Source organism: Colius striatus, chromosome W, assembly GCF_028858725.1.
Source record: "Colius striatus isolate bColStr4 chromosome W, bColStr4.1.hap1, whole genome shotgun sequence".
In the NCBI taxonomy this organism is placed as follows: Eukaryota; Metazoa; Chordata; class Aves; order Coliiformes; family Coliidae; genus Colius; species Colius striatus.
Window position 1 is genome coordinate 42,175,132 of NC_084789.1, and position 18,553 is coordinate 42,193,684.

At 56.0% G+C, this 18,553-nt stretch overlaps 3 protein-coding genes and 1 gene segment (V, D, J or C); 2 read left to right on the plus strand and 2 right to left on the minus strand.

The window, feature by feature from the left end:
- The first annotated feature begins 335 nt into the window (after window positions 1-335).
- Window positions 336-1,386, plus strand: LOC133628446 (T cell receptor alpha variable 26-2-like). The segment is given in 2 exon segments: window positions 336-387; window positions 863-1,386. Coding segments are annotated over 2 exon segments (576 nt in total).
- Window positions 1,387-3,671: 2,285 nt separating this feature from the next.
- LOC133628594 (M1-specific T cell receptor alpha chain-like) overlaps window positions 3,672-18,553 on the plus strand; it is a 50,088-nt gene continuing 35,206 nt past the window's right edge. Inside the window, exons 1-2 of the mRNA XM_062016981.1 lie at window positions 3,672-3,842; window positions 4,132-4,412. Of these exons, the coding sequence (XP_061872965.1) occupies window positions 3,794-3,842; window positions 4,132-4,412 (330 nt within the window). The 5' untranslated portion in view covers window positions 3,672-3,793. The remainder of the gene's footprint in view (window positions 3,843-4,131; window positions 4,413-18,553) is intronic.
- LOC133628596 (feather keratin Cos2-3-like) lies at window positions 4,775-5,393 on the minus strand. Its single transcript, XM_062016983.1, has one exon. The coding sequence runs from the start codon at window positions 5,374-5,376 to the stop codon at window positions 5,080-5,082; it is 297 nt and encodes a 98-aa protein (XP_061872967.1). The 5' UTR covers window positions 5,377-5,393; the 3' UTR covers window positions 4,775-5,079.
- On the minus strand, window positions 9,178-9,480 carry LOC133628595 (feather keratin Cos1-2-like). Its single transcript, XM_062016982.1, has one exon. It carries the CDS (start codon window positions 9,478-9,480, stop codon window positions 9,178-9,180), a length of 303 nt encoding a protein of 100 aa, XP_061872966.1.

Genomic DNA, 18,553 nt, shown 5'->3' on the forward strand with positions numbered 1-18,553 from the left:
CGTCCTGAGCAGGGTCCCACCAAGGCCTCGCAGGGTGCGGGGGCCCTGTCACAGCTGAGCTGGGCTGGGAGTGCAGAGAGGCAGCTGAAGGGAGGCTGTCGGCAGAGCCCCGGAGCCGTGTGAGGCCGGGCGAGGGGCCGCTGGGGGCTGAGCCCCGGGGCGGAGCTGTCAGCGGCGGCCGCGCAGGGCCGTGCCGTGCCGTGCCGGGAGGGGAGGGGAGGGGAGGGGAGGGGAGGGGAGGGGAGAGAAGGGGGCGTTGTGGAGGAGGCGGCGGGGCCGGAGCCCAGGGCCGGGGCTGGCTGGGCACAGCGAGGCGCGGGCGGCGGAGCGGCGGGATGCGGCGGGGCCGGGGCGCGGGGCTGGCCGGGCTGGCCGCGCTGCTGCTGGGTGCGCGGGGCTGCGGGGGGCCGGGGCTGAGCCTGGGGGTCCCCGCAGCTCCCTCGGCGCTTCCTCACCGACCTCTATCCCGAAGCGGCCTCCCGTCTTTCCCTCCCTCTGCTGCAGCCCCCACAGAACCCAGCGCTCGCTTCTGTGTCCGGCGCTCGCTCTTTCCTGCCTTTCCCCGGGCTCCTGCCGGATCGCCCATCAGTCGTTGCTTCCCGCTCGCCGCGTCCTCCCTCTTTTGCCTTTGCTTCCCTTTCCTTCCTCAACACGTCCAGCCTTCCCCCGGCGTTCTCGCACTCGGCTCTCCCACAGCAATTAAGGGCCACTTCCATCGGGGCACCTGCTGACAGCCTGTGCAAACTCCTCTCCTCATCACGTCGGGACGCTGCTGGCGGCGGCTGCGGGCTTAGTTCGGGCAGCAGCAGGCAGAGCTGGGCAGAGCAGCTTTGGAGCGCTTTTCCTTCTTTTCTCTCGGCAGTGGCTGCGGGCAGAGCCCAGGTGCAGCAGGAGCCGCGGGCAGAGACCAGCGAGGAGATCGGCATCACCATCAATTGCTCTCACCCCAGCATCAACTCCTATGACTATATCCACTGGTACCGTCAGTTCCCGGGCCGAGGTCCCGAGTGGCTCGTGAGCGCTCTCCGAGGGTCCCAGGAGCTGCGGTCGCCGTCGGGGCGGCTGTCGGTGTCGGCAGACCGGCGGTCCAGCGGGCTGCGGCTCTCCCGGCCCCGGCGCGGGGACGCGGCCGTGTACTGGTGCGCCGTGGGAGACACGGGGAGAGGAGCCGGGGCTGCGGCCGGGCACGAACCGCCGCGGGCGGCACGGCGGGGCCGACAGGGGGCGCTGCCGCCCGCCGCTCCGGCAGCACCGGGACAGCGACACCGACACAGAGACACAGGCGTAGAGATACGGACACACGGACACGGACACACAGACACAGGACACAGGCGTAGAGATACGGACACAGGGACACGGACACACAGACACAGGACACAGGCGTAGAGATACGGACACAGGGACACGGACACACAGACACAGGACACAGAGACACAGGCGTAGAGATACGGACACAGGGACACGGACACACAGACACAGGACACAGGCGTAGAGATACGGACACAGGGACACAGACACACAGACACAGGGACACGGACACAGAGACTTAGAGATACGGGCTCAGAGACATAGGGACACGGATGTGGGGACATGGACACGGGAACCGTGACACCCTCCAGTTACAGAGTTTCACGGGGCTTTCCAAATGTTCCCGAGAGTGTTATAAAGTCACGCCACATCCACAGCCAGAGGAGAAGGGGATGTGGAGGTCACAGGCACTGCCACTCGCTCACTACAGCTGCCCGGGGTTGTCAGAACCAGCTTGTTTGGTTGGACTCGGCACCTTTGGAGTTGAGGCCCGGGAGACAGGCAAAAGCTCTGGGCTGGACACCCTGACCATAACCTCAGGAGTTGCCAGGTTCCTACTCCGTGAGTGAGTCCAACACGGATTTGCTGAGTTGCCCCAAGGGGCTGGGGGTCTGAGGTGAGTGAGAGCTGTCAGGAGGCCTCTGGCAAGAGACTGTGGGCTCCAGTCAGTCCCCAGCCAGTGGCTCAAGGAGCTGACAGAGCTGTTCAAAACCCCTGGTCACACGCTTCTGAGGCACAGAGTGAAGGATCACCCTGCACTCTGTCCCGTCTGGGCTTGATAACTGTGTTTCCAGGGAACAACTGACACAGGGGCAAACAAGGCAGAGCAACTGCCTTGGCCAGGCAAGCACATGGATCAGCCCCATGCTCACATGTGGTCTGCCCCTCTGCTTCCTCTCTCCACTTGTCTCCCAGCATCTGTTTCTGATGTCCAGCAGCTCCTGACTTGAAGGGATGGCAGAAGCCCAGCAGTAGCCTGACTGCCCAGAGAAGAGCCCTCCCAGTGCTAAACAACCTCTCCTTGGCCCTTGCACACCTGATACACAGGGAAGGTTGAAGTCTGGGGGTTTTCCCTTGTGCTGAGCATTTCACCAACAGTAATTTCACCCCTACAGAGCTTCCTCATAGCAGAGCTGTGCAGTCCCAAGCACCGCAGACTCAGAAGTCTCTCCTTTTCCTTCCCTCCCATTACACCCATTCCAAGCTGCCCCTCCAGCCTTCTCTTCCCCAGGCTGAACACCAACAGCCCTCGCAGCCCATCCTCCCAGGAAAGATGCTCCGGTCCCTGCCCCGTCTTGCTGGCCTCGCTGCATTAACCATCATGAGGAAGGAGGATCGGGTGCCTTGTGCTGCTGGCCATGCTCTTCCCACTGCAGCCCAGGGTGCTCTTGGCCTTCCTTGCCACGAGGGTTCATTGCCCCAGCAGGCTCGGGAACAGCCACGAGCCGCCAAAACGGAGCGGGACACAGCAGTGAGAGCTCAGGAGAAGTGTCCCCACTGCCTGTGCAGCTCGGACTCTTCCCTCAGCACTCACCAGCCGCCGCTGTTGGAGGAGGGGGCTCTTGTTATGCTGAGTCTGTATTGCACAGCCCCTTTTGGCCCTGCTCAGGGGAAGCTGTGTGGGAAGCTGTCAGCAGCAGCCACGCTGGCAGCCGGCAGGGACTGATGTCAGCTCAGGAGCCACGGTAGCAACTGAGGGCCCCGAGGCCTTCAGGGGTGCCAAAGAAAACTCAGGCTGTGTTCCTGTCCAACCGTGTCTCTGTGAGGTACTGGAAGGGGCTGAGAAGCCCCTTGGGCATCCAAATGGGTAAGCAAGCTGTGGATTGGATCCCCCCCCCCCCCCAGCCGGGCTGTTCAGCTGTGTGCTCATCCTCAGCTGCACTCCACCAGCTCTGAGGGTGCATTCAGGATCTGGCAGGGAATGCAGGACACCTGGGAGGGCCAAGACTGCCAAGTGATATCTGCAGCTCAGCAGCAGCCAGGCCCCAGCTCCTGTATGGGAGAGAGATGTTGGTTCCCAGGGGACTGAGGAAAGAAACAGGAGATGAGGGAAACAGAAGAGCCTCCTGTTCCCAGAAGATCCCAGAATCTGAGGCCTCCTGAGGGAAGGTGGGTACCCTGGGTGGGCAGAAAGCCTCTGAGCTGCCCCTTGTCCCAGCAGTGGCTGTGCAGCAGAGCAGGCGCCTGGAGCTGGGGAGGTGAGGGCTGCCCTGTGAGCTGAGCAGGAACAGCCCCTTCCCAGCACCAGCACCCCTGGGGCCCTCCCTGGGGAGATGCTGATGCTGCCTTTGGCTGAGGCAGCCACAGGGCTGGCTGCTGCAGGAGGGAAAAGCCCAGAAGGAGCCTTGCAGGCACAGCAAGGACAGAGCTCTGCTCTTCTTCCTTTGCTCCCCCAGCAGAGTGGTTTCCTGCAGCTCTGTCATCTCGGGGCTGGGAGCTGCTTTGCTCACTCTCTCACACAGCAAACAGGCAGCTTGGTCTCAGCATGCACCTGGGATCCCTCGTCCTCACTGTCCTTCTGGGGACACTGCTGGGTAAGTCCTGCCTTTTTTTCCTCAGCACCTACTTCTTCTTCTTCTGGCAAAACCCTCAGCAGCTTCATCAGACCATGTGGGGAAATACTCTTGAAAGCCAGGAAAGCTGTGATAAATGTCAGCTGGCATTTGTGGCTCTGCCCTGCTTCTCTCAAGGTGCTCTTGCTGTTGGTAGGCAGAAAGCAGAGATACTTCAGAAACCTTCTCTGTCTCCTAGGGAGGGGAGAGGCCCTTTGAACCCTCTCTCTGCCTCTCTCTTCTGATCCATCTGCTCTGTGCTTTCTTCCAGGCACCATGGGGCAGGTCACCGTCACCCAGCCACAAAGAGAAGTCACACTGCAGCAGGGGGACTCCTTCAAAACTACCTGCACATACCAGAGCTCTGGCTTCGATGGCTTGCTCTGGTACCAGCAGAAGAAAGGCCAAGCTCCCCAGCTGCTCTCGTATCATGCAATATCTGACCAGAAGGTCACTGGCCGTTTCAGGACTGTGCTGAACACCACGGGGAAATACAGCCTCCTGCAGCTGGAGGAAGTCGAGGTCTCTGACAGTGCCTTGTACCTCTGTGCTGTGCAAGACACCGCAGTGCAGGGAGCTTCCTTGGCTGTGCAACAACCCAGGGCAGGGAGGGGATGTTCTTGCTCAGCTGCTGGAGACAGTGGCTGCAAGGGCCCCACTGCCCCATGTGGCAGCTCCTCATTGCTCTGGCACTGATCGAAGCCCAGCTTGTGCCCCCACCTTGTCCCTGCCACCCAAGGCCCTGCCTTTGCTCCTTGGCAACACGAGGCAGTGCCCACCAGGAAAAGGATTATTCAGAGGCAGAGGCTGGGATGCAGAAAACTTTAATGACTCTGAGGTGGGAAATCTCTAGAGGAGGCTCCCAGAGCAGGAAGAGCAGCAGCAGCAGCAGCTGCAGAAAGTCTGTGCCCATCACCCACAGGGGAGATCCCACAGGGCATCCAGCTGCCTGCCCCACGCAGGGACGGGGGCCAGCTGATGCCCCAGCTTGGCTCGGGGGCTCCCACAGCCCAGCAGAACAGGAGACAGGAGATGGGAGAGAGAATAAGGCAGGGAAGCGAGACGTTGGCCCTGGTTTCAGAGAGCCCCAGGTGCCCTCCTGTGCAAGGGCAGCCCTGGCTGCTCAGCCTCTGCCAAAGCGATGGCCGTGAGCTGTGTCCTCAGTCCAGCATCTCGGCTGGATTCCTGGAGGTCCTCGTCCGGGCTGGCAGCAGCGGCTTTAGCAGGGGGAGGATCTCCTGCCACAGTAGCGGCTGGTGATGCTGGAGAGGTCAAAGCCCCCGGAGGAGATGGGCACTCCCTGGCTGCTGAGGATGCTGCCAGCGGCGGCGGAGGTGGAGGAGCCCACAACGGTGTTCTGAGGGAAGGAGCTGAGGATGGGGCCGGGCAGGGTCAGCACCACAGCAGGAGGCTCGATGACCACGTTGGAGCTCTGGCACTGCCTGACACAGGGCTCAGTGCAGCTGTTGGCCAGCGGGGTCGGGCCGCAGGGCTGGCACGAGCTGTAGCAGGACATGGCTGGCGCTGGCGTTTCACCTGGGACACAACAAGGAGGGAGCAGAGCACACGCTGGCTGAGGAGCAGCCTGGGGACACTGGCACGAGGCGGCCACGGGCACGACCGAGTGGGGAGCTGGAAGCTGTGCCAGCAGCCACACGCTCTGCATCGCTCTCCACAGAGCAGCCTGCACGTGGGAAGCTCCCTCCAAGTTCCCAAACCGAGTCAGACCTCTCCCTTCTTTCCATTGGCACGAGAAGAAGAACCAGAGCCCAGGACAGGACGGAGCACTCTCAGCAGAGAGGTTTCTGGAGGAGAGATCCCTCTTTGGAAGGGGAAGAGAAGGGGCTTCAGACTCACCTGTTCCCGAGGAGGAGAAGGAGGCAGGAGAAGCGGATGAGAGAGCAGGGACTTGGGCTGCCTTTTATAGCTGCCCTTCGTGGCTGCAGGACCTGAGGCAGCCTTTGCAGAGGTAACAATTTGCTGACGCACTCGCCTGAAATGCAAACCGTGGCAGCTAATGATATGGGCTGTGCTTTCATTTCCAACGCTGCTGCCTTTTCATTTCCAGCTCTGGGCCATGCCCACTCCCCAGTGAAGGCTGCTTCTGAGCTCTGGGATGAAAGGCCCCAGCGTTTCCAAGGCAGGAATGCAGCAGTGCGGGCAGCAGACTCAGCTCAAGTGCTGGAGGGGTCCAGCGCAGGCAGTTGGTGTCAGCCTGGGCCACTCCGGAGGGGCCGTCGGAAGCGTCATTCTCAGGAAGAGGATGCAGCCCTCCTCAGCTGGCTGTCCCAGAGCTGCCAAGCTTGAGCATGGGCCATGTCCAGCTCTTTCCCTCCTTCAGAGGCTCAGCCTGAGGGGCACTCGTTGTTGCCTCCATAGCTGTTGTGGGGTGTCTCGTTGGCTTTGCCCCCCTCCTCCCTAACATGGACCTCAGGAAAAGCATCTGGCCTGTTTTCCCTCGTCTCTTTTGTGTGCTGCCTGAGAGCTCACAAAGAACGGCGTGGGCATGGCTGGGGCTTTTCTTTGCCCAGAATGCCTGAGCCCTGATGCAGTTGTCCCCGTCTGCCCTCAGCAGAGTCCACACTCTGCTCTGGTCCTTGTGTGTGTTTTTGAGCAGCTGCGTTTGTGTGAACGTCGGGGGTTTGTGTCTGGGGTAGAAGTAAGACCTTGCAGCCAGACGTGCTGGGGAGTCCCTGTGTGGGAAGCAGATGCCCAGAGAAGGATGTTGGGGTTGAGGAGACAGTGAGGTGAGCATAAGCAAGAGACGTTCCCCTGCAGCAAAGAGCAAGGGCATGGTGAGCTGTGCTGGAACAAGCGCTGTCAGCAGGGGCAGGAAAGTGTCCGTGACTGTGTGTCCCCTGTGGGACCACGTCTGGAGTTCTGCGTCCAGACTGGAGCTCCCTGGGCCAGGGAGGACGCGGACGTCCTGAGCAGGGTCCCACCAAGGCCTCGCAGGGTGCGGGGGCCCTGTCACAGCTGAGCTGGGCTGGGAGCGCAGAGAGGCAGCTGAAGGGAGGCTGTCGGCAGAGCCCCGGAGCCGTGTGAGGCCGGGCGAGGGGCCGCTGGGGGCTGAGCCCCGGGGCGGAGCTGTCAGCGGCGGCCGCGCAGGGCCGTGCCGTGCCGGGAGGGAAGGGGAGGGGAGGGGAGGGGAGAGAAGGGGGCGTTGTGGAGGAGGCGGCGGGGCCGGAGCCCAGGGCCGGGGCTGGCTGGGCACAGCGAGGCGCGGGCGGCGGAGCGGCGGGATGCGGCGGGGCCGGGGCGCGGGGCTGGCCGGGCTGGCCGCGCTGCTGCTGGGTGCGCGGGGCTGCGGGGGGCCGGGGCTGAGCCTGGGGGTCCCCGCGGCTCCCTCGGCGCTTCCTCACCGACCTCTATCCCGAAGCGGCCTCCCGTCTTTCCCTCCCTCTGCTGCAGCCCCCACAGAACCCAGCGCTCGCTTCTGTGTCCGGCGCTCGCTCTTTCCTGCCTTTCCCCGGGCTCCTGCCGGATCGCCCATCAGTCGTTGCTTCCCGCTCGCCGCGTCCTCCCTCTTTTGCCTTTGCTTCCCTTTCCTTCCTCAACACGTCCAGCCTTCCCCCGGCGTTCTCGCACTCGGCTCTCCCACAGCAATTAAGGGCCACTTCCATCGGGGCACCTGCTGACAGCCTGTGCAAACTCCTCTCCTCATCACGTCGGGACGCTGCTGGCGGCGGCTGCGGGCTTAGTTCGGGCAGCAGCAGGCAGAGCTGGGCAGAGCAGCTTTGGAGCGCTTTTCCTTCTTTTCTCTCGGCAGTGGCTGCGGGCAGAGCCCAGGTGCAGCAGGAGCCGCGGGCAGAGACCAGCGAGGAGATCGGCATCACCATCAATTGCTCTCACCCCAGCATCAACTCCTATGACTATATCCACTGGTACCGTCAGTTCCCGGGCCGAGGTCCCGAGTGGCTCGTGAGCGCTCTCCGAGGGTCCCAGGAGCTGCGGTCGCCGTCGGGGCGGCTGTCGGTGTCGGCAGACCGGCGGTCCAGCGGGCTGCGGCTCTCCCGGCCCCGGCGCGGGGACGCGGCCGTGTACTGGTGCGCCGTGGGAGACACGGGGAGAGGAGCCGGGGCTGCGGCCGGGCACGAACCGCCGCGGGCGGCACGGCGGGGCCGACAGGGGGCGCTGCCGCCCGCCGCTCCGGGTCCTGCCGGCCGCGTTCTGTCCCGCTGCGCCGGAGTCGCGGCGCTCTGTGGGAGGCGGGAGCCGAGCGGGGTTCCGTCTGGGTGCCTTCCGCGCGGCTCGGAGCGCTCTGGATCCCATTGCACTCCTTGGCCATCCCTACGTCCTGGCAGCACAGGCTCCGTCGTGCGTGGTGGAGGGCAGAGATGTGCAGCCAGCCAGTGCCACGCTGCGTCTTGTCCCTCTCCTTTTGCCAAGGATGCTCAGCTTTTGTTGCCCTTTACAAAGTTTATAGCCCTGCGTCCTTTACATGACGATGTTCAGAGGGATTTCGTGGTATTGTGAACAAACGTCCCAAATGACCCAGGGTGATGCTCAGCTCAGTGGGTGTCCCTTTGCAGCTTCACTCACTGCTGGTACCAAACTAGGAAGTTCTATGGAGTCTCCTGTGGGACAAGGAGCTCTACAGGGGATAGGTTGGATCACTGGGCAATGATCTCTAAAGGTCCCTTCCAACCCCCACCATTCTGTGATTCTATGGTTCTGTTTCTGAGCAGAATTACAGAGGGCAAGGACTGATGGCCGCTGCCTGTCGAGTGACCTGGGATGTCTTCCTCAGTTCCAGGAGGTCTGAAAATGAATCAATGCCGTGTGTCCCACTCTCCAAGGCTTCTGCCAGTGGTGAAGGGCTCCTTTGCGCTCTCACCTCCCACAAAGCAATGCTCTTCTCCCTCAGCATTCAGGATGTGGATGAAAGACAATCTCAGGGACACATACATGGTTGCAGCATTTTATTAATGTCTAAAGAGGGAAACAAGGTCACGCCAAGCGGAGATCTCCAGAGCCAGGGGGAGCAGGAACAGACAGGAATCTGTGCCCCTTTACCCATCAGCCTGCCCCAGCATAGAAGACAGGCTGGCAGGATACTGGCTGGAATCCTCCCAGCAGACTTTTGGGGGAGCACAAGACAACAGCAAAGAAAAGAGAGAAAAGGGTGAGTGAAGACAGGAGAGAGACATTGGTGGTGTTTTCACAGAGCCCAGGCTGATACCTTCCAATCTTGCCCTTGCAGGACACACCAGAGATGACCAGCTAGTCAGAAAATAGCAGCATGAACTCCAATCCTCTGTACAGCATCATGTTCTGAGTTCCTGGGAGTCCTTGTCTGAGGCTGTTGGTGGCAGCTTTAGCAGGGACATCTGCTGCCACAGTAGCGGCTGGTGATGCAGGAGAGGTCAAAGCCCCCGGAGGAGATGGGCACTCCCTGGCTGCTGAGGATGCTGCCAGCGGCGGCGGAGGTGGAGGAGCCCACAACGGTGTTCTGAGGGAAGGAGCTGAGGATGGGGCCGGGCAGGGTCACCACCACAGCGGAGGGCTGGATGATGATGTTGGAGTCCTGGCACTGCCTGCAGCAGGGCTCAGTGCAGCTGTTGGCCAGCGGGGTCGGGCCGCAGGGCTGGCAGGACTGGCACTGGTCACAGCAGGACATGGCTGAGGCTGGAGGTGACCTAGGAGACAGGGCAGGGAGGAAGCAGAGCATGAATGAGAAGCAGCCTGTCACCACATCATGAGAGAGGCAAAGAACATGCAGAGTTTGGATGTGGAGGCTGTGCTAAGACATATGAAGGCTTCTTGGCCTCATCCTACCATGGCCCAGAAAGAGCCACCAGCAGTTAGTGCTGAGTCCAGAGGCTACCTCGGTACAGTTCCACCTTCCCTCCATCTCCAGCCCTCTCCCTAGTTCCCTCTGCCGTGACATGCAGCCCTCACATGTAGTGCAGAAGACAGGTGGTGACAGCTGAGAGGTCTACCGAAGTGAGACCTCCTTTTTGAGAAAGCAGAGAAGGAGAAGGGTCTTGAGACTCACCTGACTCCTGAGGAAAAGGAGGCAAGAGAAGTGGATGAAGGAGCGAGGAGCTGGGCTGGCTTTTATCGTGGACCTTCCCTGCCCCAGGCTGCCAAAGGCTTCCTTTGCAGAGGTGATGATTTTCTGACAAGGTCATCCTGAATGCAAAGCATCCCAGGTGATGCTATGGGCTATGTTTTGGCTGCCTGAATTACTATCTTGGCGTTTCCTGCTTTCTGCCAGGCACATTCCCCAGTGGAGGTATCTTTCGCCTGACAGGATGAGAGACCTGATCATTTCTGGTGCAAAACACTTCAGTGTGGGCAGTAACTCAATTAATATGCTGCAGGAGTTCAGTAAATTGTATCAGCCTGGGTCACACCTTTGAGTCTCTGTCTCTATCCCTCTTGGTAAGTGACCTGTCTGTACTAGGTTGGACCCAATTCTACTTAAGAGTGCTCTCAGAGAAATTCTTCTGGCCCTTTTTGCCTCTTCCTGTTTTACAGCAGGGAGGGAGGCTTTGGGAGAGAAGTGTTATGAGCTCCTCTCCAGATCTCAGAAAGGCAGACCTGACAACAAATGTGTGACAAAATGTCTGGTTTTAAGATCCAGATCATTGATAAAGATGCCAATCAGAACAGACCCTACCACTGAGCCCTGGGGAACACCACAGGTGACTGGCATCCAGTGGGACCTCACTGCATTCCCACCTCTCTCAGAGCCTGGCCATCCAGAGAGTTCTCTCTCCATTTCTCCATTTAGTGGCTCCAAACACCACAGTTTTGCCTGTCCCACCCTGTCACAGTCTCAGTCCCCTTCGTCTCCACTGTGCCAGCAGCATGTGGGGAGCCCCAAGCCCTGTCCATATGCCTTGCACAGGTGTAGAGCTGTGCTGGGGGTGGGGCTGCAGGCCCCTCCATTCCTGCTCTGCCCCAGCCAGCACTGAACCAATCCATCAGTTTTAGGTTGCCATCCCCCTATCCTAGGAATTCATATGTTCACACATTAAAATATTTTTCTTTATCTTTTATCAACTTTCTCCCCCTCTCCAAGTCGTTATGCATGGAGATATGCTGAACAGCTGCTTCCAAAATGATGGGCTAAACTAAGAGATACCTGAAACTTAGACCTGTGTTTCCCTGAGCCCTGAACATTATGAGAAGCTGTTGTGCTTTCAAAAGCCCTCGCACCAACAAAGAGCACACAAAAGCAGATACACTCTACAGTGGGGGAGGGATGTTCCCTTATAGAGAAGAGCTTACAAAGGGAGAGGAAACCCACAAAAAAGTGCAGAAAGCCACTGAGACTGTTGCTCTCTGCTGTGAAGACAAGTAAAGGGTGAACGGCCTTGTTTTTGCCCTCCTCACCCCAGAGGTGTGACTGTCACACATGCTCTGGCACCCTGTGCAGCCTCTTCATTGTGCTGCTGAGAGTCTCCCAAGGAACGGGCATTTTGGAGCCAGGAAAAATGACCTTCACCATGACTGTGCCAGTGTGTGTCCTGCTAATCCAGTCAGGTTGGTATATTTGTGCATTTCCTATCGTCTCTCACAGTTTCTAGTAGGCTACACAGAGGTCTGGGCTGACAAGGTGGAGAAGGGGCAAGGGAGAAATGCAAGAGGGGTCATGGAGGCAGATACTTGAACTTTACTTTCCTTTGGAAAGACAGAAAGGTTTGAGGCAAACACGGCCTAAAAGACAGATAAAATGAGAGAAGGAAGCAAGCTGCTCTGCAGACATTTCTGCCTGTGTTGCAGGTCTTGTTGGAGGTGATCCCCCAAAGCAATTCTCCTCTGAGGTGTCAGCCACAGTTAGGCAGTGCGTGGTTCTGCCCTGCCAGTCCTGCAGCGAGGACAGGGACAGCAATTTGAATGTCTTCTGGTGCCAGCAGCTCGCATGGCAAACACTGACATTTATCCTGCAGGCATTCAGATCTCAAGGGAATGACAAGTTCCATGGGGGCCAGTTCTCCATGGTGGTCTATGAAAACAAAACATCCCCTTAGAAATACTGATTCTGTCCATCGGGGGCACTGGGGTTTAGCACTGTGCTCTGAAACACCACGTTAAGATGAGCCCCATTTCCACTCGTGCAAAATCTGCATTGCCAAGAACATCACAGGAAGGGTGAGGAACAGGAAGGTGAAGACAAAAGCAAAGATGAAGATGATGATGAAGTTACCCTGTGGTTGTGATTATTGTTTGATGGCACTGAGAACCCAAAGGTAATTTGGTTTGGACAGCCCAAGGACTCAGCTTGGCCTGTTCTATGGGGAAAACAGAGAGCCTCCTGCAGCCATGTCATGTCTTATGCGAGACATTTTCCCACGAGCACCATATGAACTGCAGTGCACAGGGCATCACCACACTGGATCGGGACAGCTGCTTGTGTCCTGGCAGGAATGACAGGAAAAGATACTCAAGGGTGCCCTGGCAATTCCAACGACTTTCTCTTTACCACCTCAGCTTTTGGGTTGGCCCAGGCCAAGGAGCAACAGGAGTGTACGCACTGTGCCTCGGTCCCCGCGGGCAGGGGATGGGAGCTGGTCAGGGCGAGGTGTGGCTGCGGGGCACGGGGAGAGACCCGCGAGGGGCCGCTGCGGGCCGGCAGCCCGTCCCTTGAGCGGGGCCGTTCGGGGCGACCAGCGGGCACGGCGCCGGGCGCCGCGCTCGTGCTGTGCCGCCGGCCTGGCCCCGTGTCCCGCCCGCGCCGCCCCTGCCTCTGCGCCCGGGGGACCGGGCGGCGCCGGCGCGGCCGCGGCGAGGGGCCGGGGCGACGGGGTGGGCGGCAGCGCGCCCGAGCTCGGCTCCGCTCGGCTCGTGTGCGGCCCCGCCGGGACCTTGGTTCACTGATGGCGGCCGGGCTGGGGCCGTGGCTGCTGGCCTTGGCCTTGGCCGCGGGGCCGGCAGGTGAGAGGCGGCGGGCGGGGCGGGCAGCGAGCCCGGGACTGGGGCAGCCGCAACGGGAGGGGGAGGAGAGGGAGAGGGATGGGTAGAGAGAAGCCGGGAGAGGTCGAGGGAGAGGAAGAACGAGAGGGCGAGGGAAGCTTTCGGTGCCTGGCTTGCCCTTGCTCTGTCTCTAAGTGCCCTGCGGCCACAGGACTCTGCCGGCCACTTCTGTGCAACGCGCACGGGGACAGAAAATCCATCTGAGCTCTAACAGAAACCTGCCAGCGTCACAGCACAAGGTGCAGGAGGTTTGGAGATGGTGAATGCTCAGGTGGCTTGACACTCTTCCAAAGGAGAGGGAGAGAGGAGCCATCACTACACACCACAGGTGGTTTTGGCTGTTTTACAAGAGCTTCTTTACTGGTACTGCCAATTTCCAGGCAGGCACCAACCTGCCACTCATCTGGTGCTGTGCACTGGGGCTGGACACTGCTCGTGGGGCACTGCAGCCCATCTTGAAAGAACAGGTTTAGCAACGGCAGGGTAGGGGGCAAGTCCCATGTGCTTGTGAGAGGTCCTTGTCCCTGCTGTGCTTATTCAGAGCCATTCTAGGGACAGGAGAGTGAATCCTTCACCATTCCTGGTGGGGAAAGACAAAGGGCTTTGTCCTCCAGATGCAAAATATTCCCTCTCTGAACAGGAAAATCAGGAAAAGCTCTTTGTCTGACTGAGAAAAGGAGGGAGGGGACCATGGTGTCTTCTTCCTTGTAAGCCCTGATTTCCTGGTGCCAGCTCTACTTCTCAGCCCATAGTTGTCAGCTGGGCTCAAAGAGGATTTAGTCCTGCTCCTGATGCAGTGCCACTGCAGTGTCCCCCCTAGCATCGCTCTGACCTTTGCTGAACGTTGCAATGACCATGGCTTGTTGTTTCTCACTGTAGCTGTCACTGGCCAGGTGGTCTTGAAGCAAGACATGAGGAGCCTGGCTGTGCAAGAGGGAGAAGCTGCCACCTTCCGCTACAGCATGAGTGGGGACAGTATGAGCAGTTACTTCACGTTCTGCTACCGGCAGGAGCCACATGGCACCCTGGACTGGATTTACAAAGACGGTAATGCCTATGGAGAAGGTTTCCAGTATGGCTTTAATGTCTCAGTGGTGAGCTCTGAGAACAGATGCACCCTGCAGATCCAGGCAGCAAAGCAATGGGATGAAGCAGTGTATTACTGTGGTGCTAGTCTCACCCTGGTGTAGCTCTGCAGCAGCATGGACCAAAAACTGACTGCCACAGGAGACAGACTGCTCAGCATTTCTTTCCAGCAGCTGCCAAGCAGAGGATGGTGTCACACAATGGCAGGTGCAGGAAGCAGATTTTCGGCTTGCTTGTAGTGAACAGTGGTGAGCAGAGATGTGGGTGAAGATCTGAGACCGTTTATGATGTGGGAAGATGTATTCTAGGAACTTGAGAGGCTGAATGGTGAAGTGCAAGTTAGTGCACTCTGTCTTTACCCTCAGCCATATATAATCCCTACAAAACCTAACAGTTTGTGTACATTGTATCTTGTCTTGTGACTGAGCTCTACATAAAAGAGCTCAGGCCTGTTTCCCTGCACCCTCCCTTCATACATTTCTGTATATCATTGAGATTTCCCCCTAAGCTTTCTCTTCTCCAGGGGAAAGAGTCCCAGCTCTCTCAGCCTTGCTTCATGTCAGAGGTGGTCCAGTCCCATTATCAGTTCCTTGGCCTTTACTGGTCTCTCTCCTGTATGCCCAAGCGTCTCCTGTCCTGGGGAGCCATGAAGTGGACCAGGGACTCCAGGAGTAACCTCACCAGTGCTGAGCACACACAGACACTGAATCCCAGAATGGTGGGGGTTGGAAGGGCCCTCCAGATCTCACACAGCCCAGCCTCCTGCTAAAGCAGGTTCCCCTCGCTCAGGGGGCACAGGAATGTGTCCAGGTGGGTTTGGAAACCTCCTGAGAAGGAGCCTCCACACCCTCCCTGGGCAGCCTGGGCCAGGGCTCCCTCACCTCAGCACCAAAGGAGCTTCTCTCCTGTGCCAGGGGTACTGCCTGTGTTCCAGCCTGTGCCCGTTGCCCCTTGTCCTCGCACTGGCCACCACACAACAAATACTGGCACCATTCTCTGAACACCTGACCTTTGGGTATTTAGAAGTGTTGATAAGGCTGATGGGAAGCATCATGTCAGATTGATTAATGTTGACTAACCAGGTGGGCTTTGCTAAATGTGTATCCCAGTGTTTGAAGGTCCCACCCCCATTGCTTCCAGTGTGGTCTTTAACAGTATTGTTTGATTTTCCTGCATGCTGGTGCATGGCAGGTGATGTGACAGACCTACTCAGTGCTGTGCTCTTTGACCCAGGTATCCATGAAGTTGTTCCAGAAATCAGCTCTGTGGTTTGACTCAGTCTTTTCTGGGGTGCTGTGTCTCCATAAGGCTTGTTTTTCAAGGCCCAGGATAGTGTTCTGGGCAATGGACATGGCATGGGATATCTTTCCAGCCATTGGGCTATTACCTCAACCATTGTAAGCATATAGAATTGTAGAATCATTTTGGTTAGAGAACACTTTTAAGATCTGACCCAACCACTAAACTGACAGGAGTTTAGGACCATTAAACCATGACCCTAAGCACTTAATCTACACATCTTTTAAACACCTCCAAGGATAGTGATTCCACCACATCCCTGGGCAGCCTGTTCAAAAGCTTGACAGTCCTTTCAATGAAGAATTTGTTCCAATGTTTAATCTAAACCTCTATTGGTGCAACCTGAGGCCATTTCCTCTTGTCATGTCACTTATTACTTAGGAGAAGAGACCATCTCCCACCTGGCTACAACTTCCTGTCAAGCAGTTGCAGAGAATGAGAAGGTTCCTTCTCACCCTTCTTCAGGCTAAGCAGCCCCAGCCCCTCCCCAGCACCCTTGTGCTCCAGCCCCTTCCCCAGCTCCACTGGCTGGCTCTGGCCATGCTGCAGCCCCTCAGCGTCCCTCTGGCAGTGAGCGAGGGGCCCAACACTCAACACAGCCCTGGAGCTGCAGCCTCACCAGTGCCCAGTATAGGAGGACAATCACTGCAGTGGTTCTGCTAGCCACACTCTTTCTGATACAAGCCTGGATGCTATTGTTGCTTTTGGCCACTTGGGCACACTGCTGGCTCCTGTTCAGCTGCTGTCAATTAACACCCTCATGTCTTTTCCCTCTGGGCAGCTTTCCAGCCTCTTTGCCCCTGTCTGTAGCACTGCCTGGGGTGAGTGTAGTGACTGAGGCTCAAGGAGGGAAGATGTAGGCAGAGCTGGTCTGTAAGTAGAGAGAAGCTGCAGAGAGGTGAGAGCAAGTGGCTCTGGCCCTGTGGGCTGCTCTGTCCGTGGCATTGTTCCCCGTCACAGGTAAGTGAAAGGAAGGGGTGATGCCTCCTGGAACCTGAGCTTGCTGCTGTGCTCTGCAGGGCTCTGTGGAGCTATGCTGGCTGCTGCTCTTCTTTGTGGGAGGGATGAGGGAATAAGGAGGAAAAAACTCTTTGACACAATAAAGGAAACAGCAGATGAACATGCTGATGTTAACAATGGGAAATACAGCAGCAATGGTACTAAAAACAGTAGTTAAAAATGAGAAATACACCTTTGTACTTGGTAACAAGAGTAATGCAAATGAACTCATTGAATAACACCGTGGAACTATGCAGATTTGTGAGTAGGATGAAATAATGCTCTTTCCTTTTGTGTCTAAGAACTCAATTTGAGGATGCAGAACCCACTCCATGAACAAATTAAGAAGCCAACTTTAGTCAGTCATAACTAGATATTCCCTCTCTCCAAACCCAGCCAGAGGCGTAAATAATCAAAAGCCCAAAGGATAGCTGACATTGTGGTCAAAAGCAAAGAAACTGCGGGGGGGAGAAAGGTGCATATAATCAGGAAAAGAATTTCAAAACCCTTATAAAAATAAACAAGAAGCAATAAGAGTCAAATACCTGAGTACATAAGCAACTTTAGCCCATCCAGGCAGAATCCCTTAAACCTCTATCAGCTAATCCAAAAGAACCTTAACAATTCATAAATGGTTTTTTTTTTTTTTTTATTTAACATGAAAACAGATTTTGAGAACATAAATACTTGAAGGCCAGGAAGAATTAGGAAATTTAGAATGAAGCTAAATAGAAGATGTGTAAGATTGGGGCAGCTGGTCTGCAGATAGTTCTTAATTCTTTAAAATATTTCACCCTAACTCTCTGGAAGTTTGTTATGTCTCTGCAGCGCTAACCACTCAAAAGGAATAATATTCTTTTTTTGATAAGTATGGGCAATGTTTCAGTGAGAGTTTGATACTGCCATATTTGCCAAAAAAAAGAGCAATGCTGATAGTGTTATTTTTAGGTTATAGCAACCTCTCTGGAGCAGTATTAGAGTAGCAGAAGTACCAGAAGTAGAATAAATGTAGAGGAAGACAAAAATAGCATCCAGCTCTTCAAAGGACATGAAAGAGGAGACATCAGCTGGCACTGAAAAAAGTGTTTTTGTAGAACTGCCTGTGTAGACTACAAACCACAGTGACTGCAAATGACTGAAACACTGCACACAAATTGTCTCACTCACTGACTTGACTTCAAGGCAGAAATGTGGTGCCCTGTGTAGCCTTCTTTTCTTCAGACAGCTGTGCACATACGCAAATTTAGTTCCCAGATTAACTAGAACAGCAGGAAGACCTTTCTATGCCAGTGCAGTTTCTTCATTCCACATTATATATTGGATCTCACAAGCATAATACTTGTACAGCAGCTCAAGTTGAGCAAAGGGGAAATATTCTACTGTATTTAAATGTTTCCATTTAAGCTTAGAGTTATGTTCTTCTCTGTCTTAAAGCACAGACGAGGTAAGATATACTCTCTCTTTTTTGACAAGATCCTTTTAGCTTTGTATCCAACAGTAGCCAATAGCAGATGTATAAATAATAAGAACTGGAGACGGGAAAGGACACTTCCCACCAGTGATCTCTCAGCTACTACACATCAGAAAGAGGATTTTTGAGTCACAAACTGTTCCCTTTGCCGTTTATGAGTTTATTCGTTATCATTTTTGCATTCTGCCACCTTTTCTTCGCTTACTGCATTGTAAAGATGAAACATTCTTGAGCTTGGAGGAGTTAATCTCTGAAAATCAAGCAGCTCTAGAACCCTCTTCTGTCCAAGGCCATAACCTATGGGATTCTTTCAAGCTGGAGAGCCCAAATTCTACCCTCCTGAAGACCAGGGTTCCAGACCTGCTTTTTTTGCATTACTTTCTCCTCTCTGGATCCTGAACTCAAACACTGCACAGTCAGTCTTTGTGTATGAACAATCATTTTACCTACTTCCTCATCTTAAAACAGAATAAAGACTTTCTAAGGCACCAAAGGACCCTCAGACAACTACTCTTAGAGCCCAAGTAAGGCACATTCCTCACGCTCCTGAGAACTGAAACCAGATTTGAGGTGAAGCAGATTGACATAAATGCTTTGAGATAGCACTAGTAGTACTGATTTTTCGTGTTTCTTCACTGTTTACTGGTGTCATGTTTTTTTATGTGGTGTGCACAGTCAGAAACCGCTCAAGAAGTCACGTGACTCTCTTATCCAAATTCTACTTAGTGAAGAAGCAGGAACAGACTGTTTTTACAACGAAATATCTCACTGTGAGGGCCAATGTAGCACAGTGGTATAAACAGCATAGGGTCCTGTACAAAAACCTGGAGGAAGAAAAAAGGCAACATATTTTGGTGAAAAAAAAAAGATGGGTGGGTGAAATGATTAAGGAGACAAATGCAACATTCTTTTA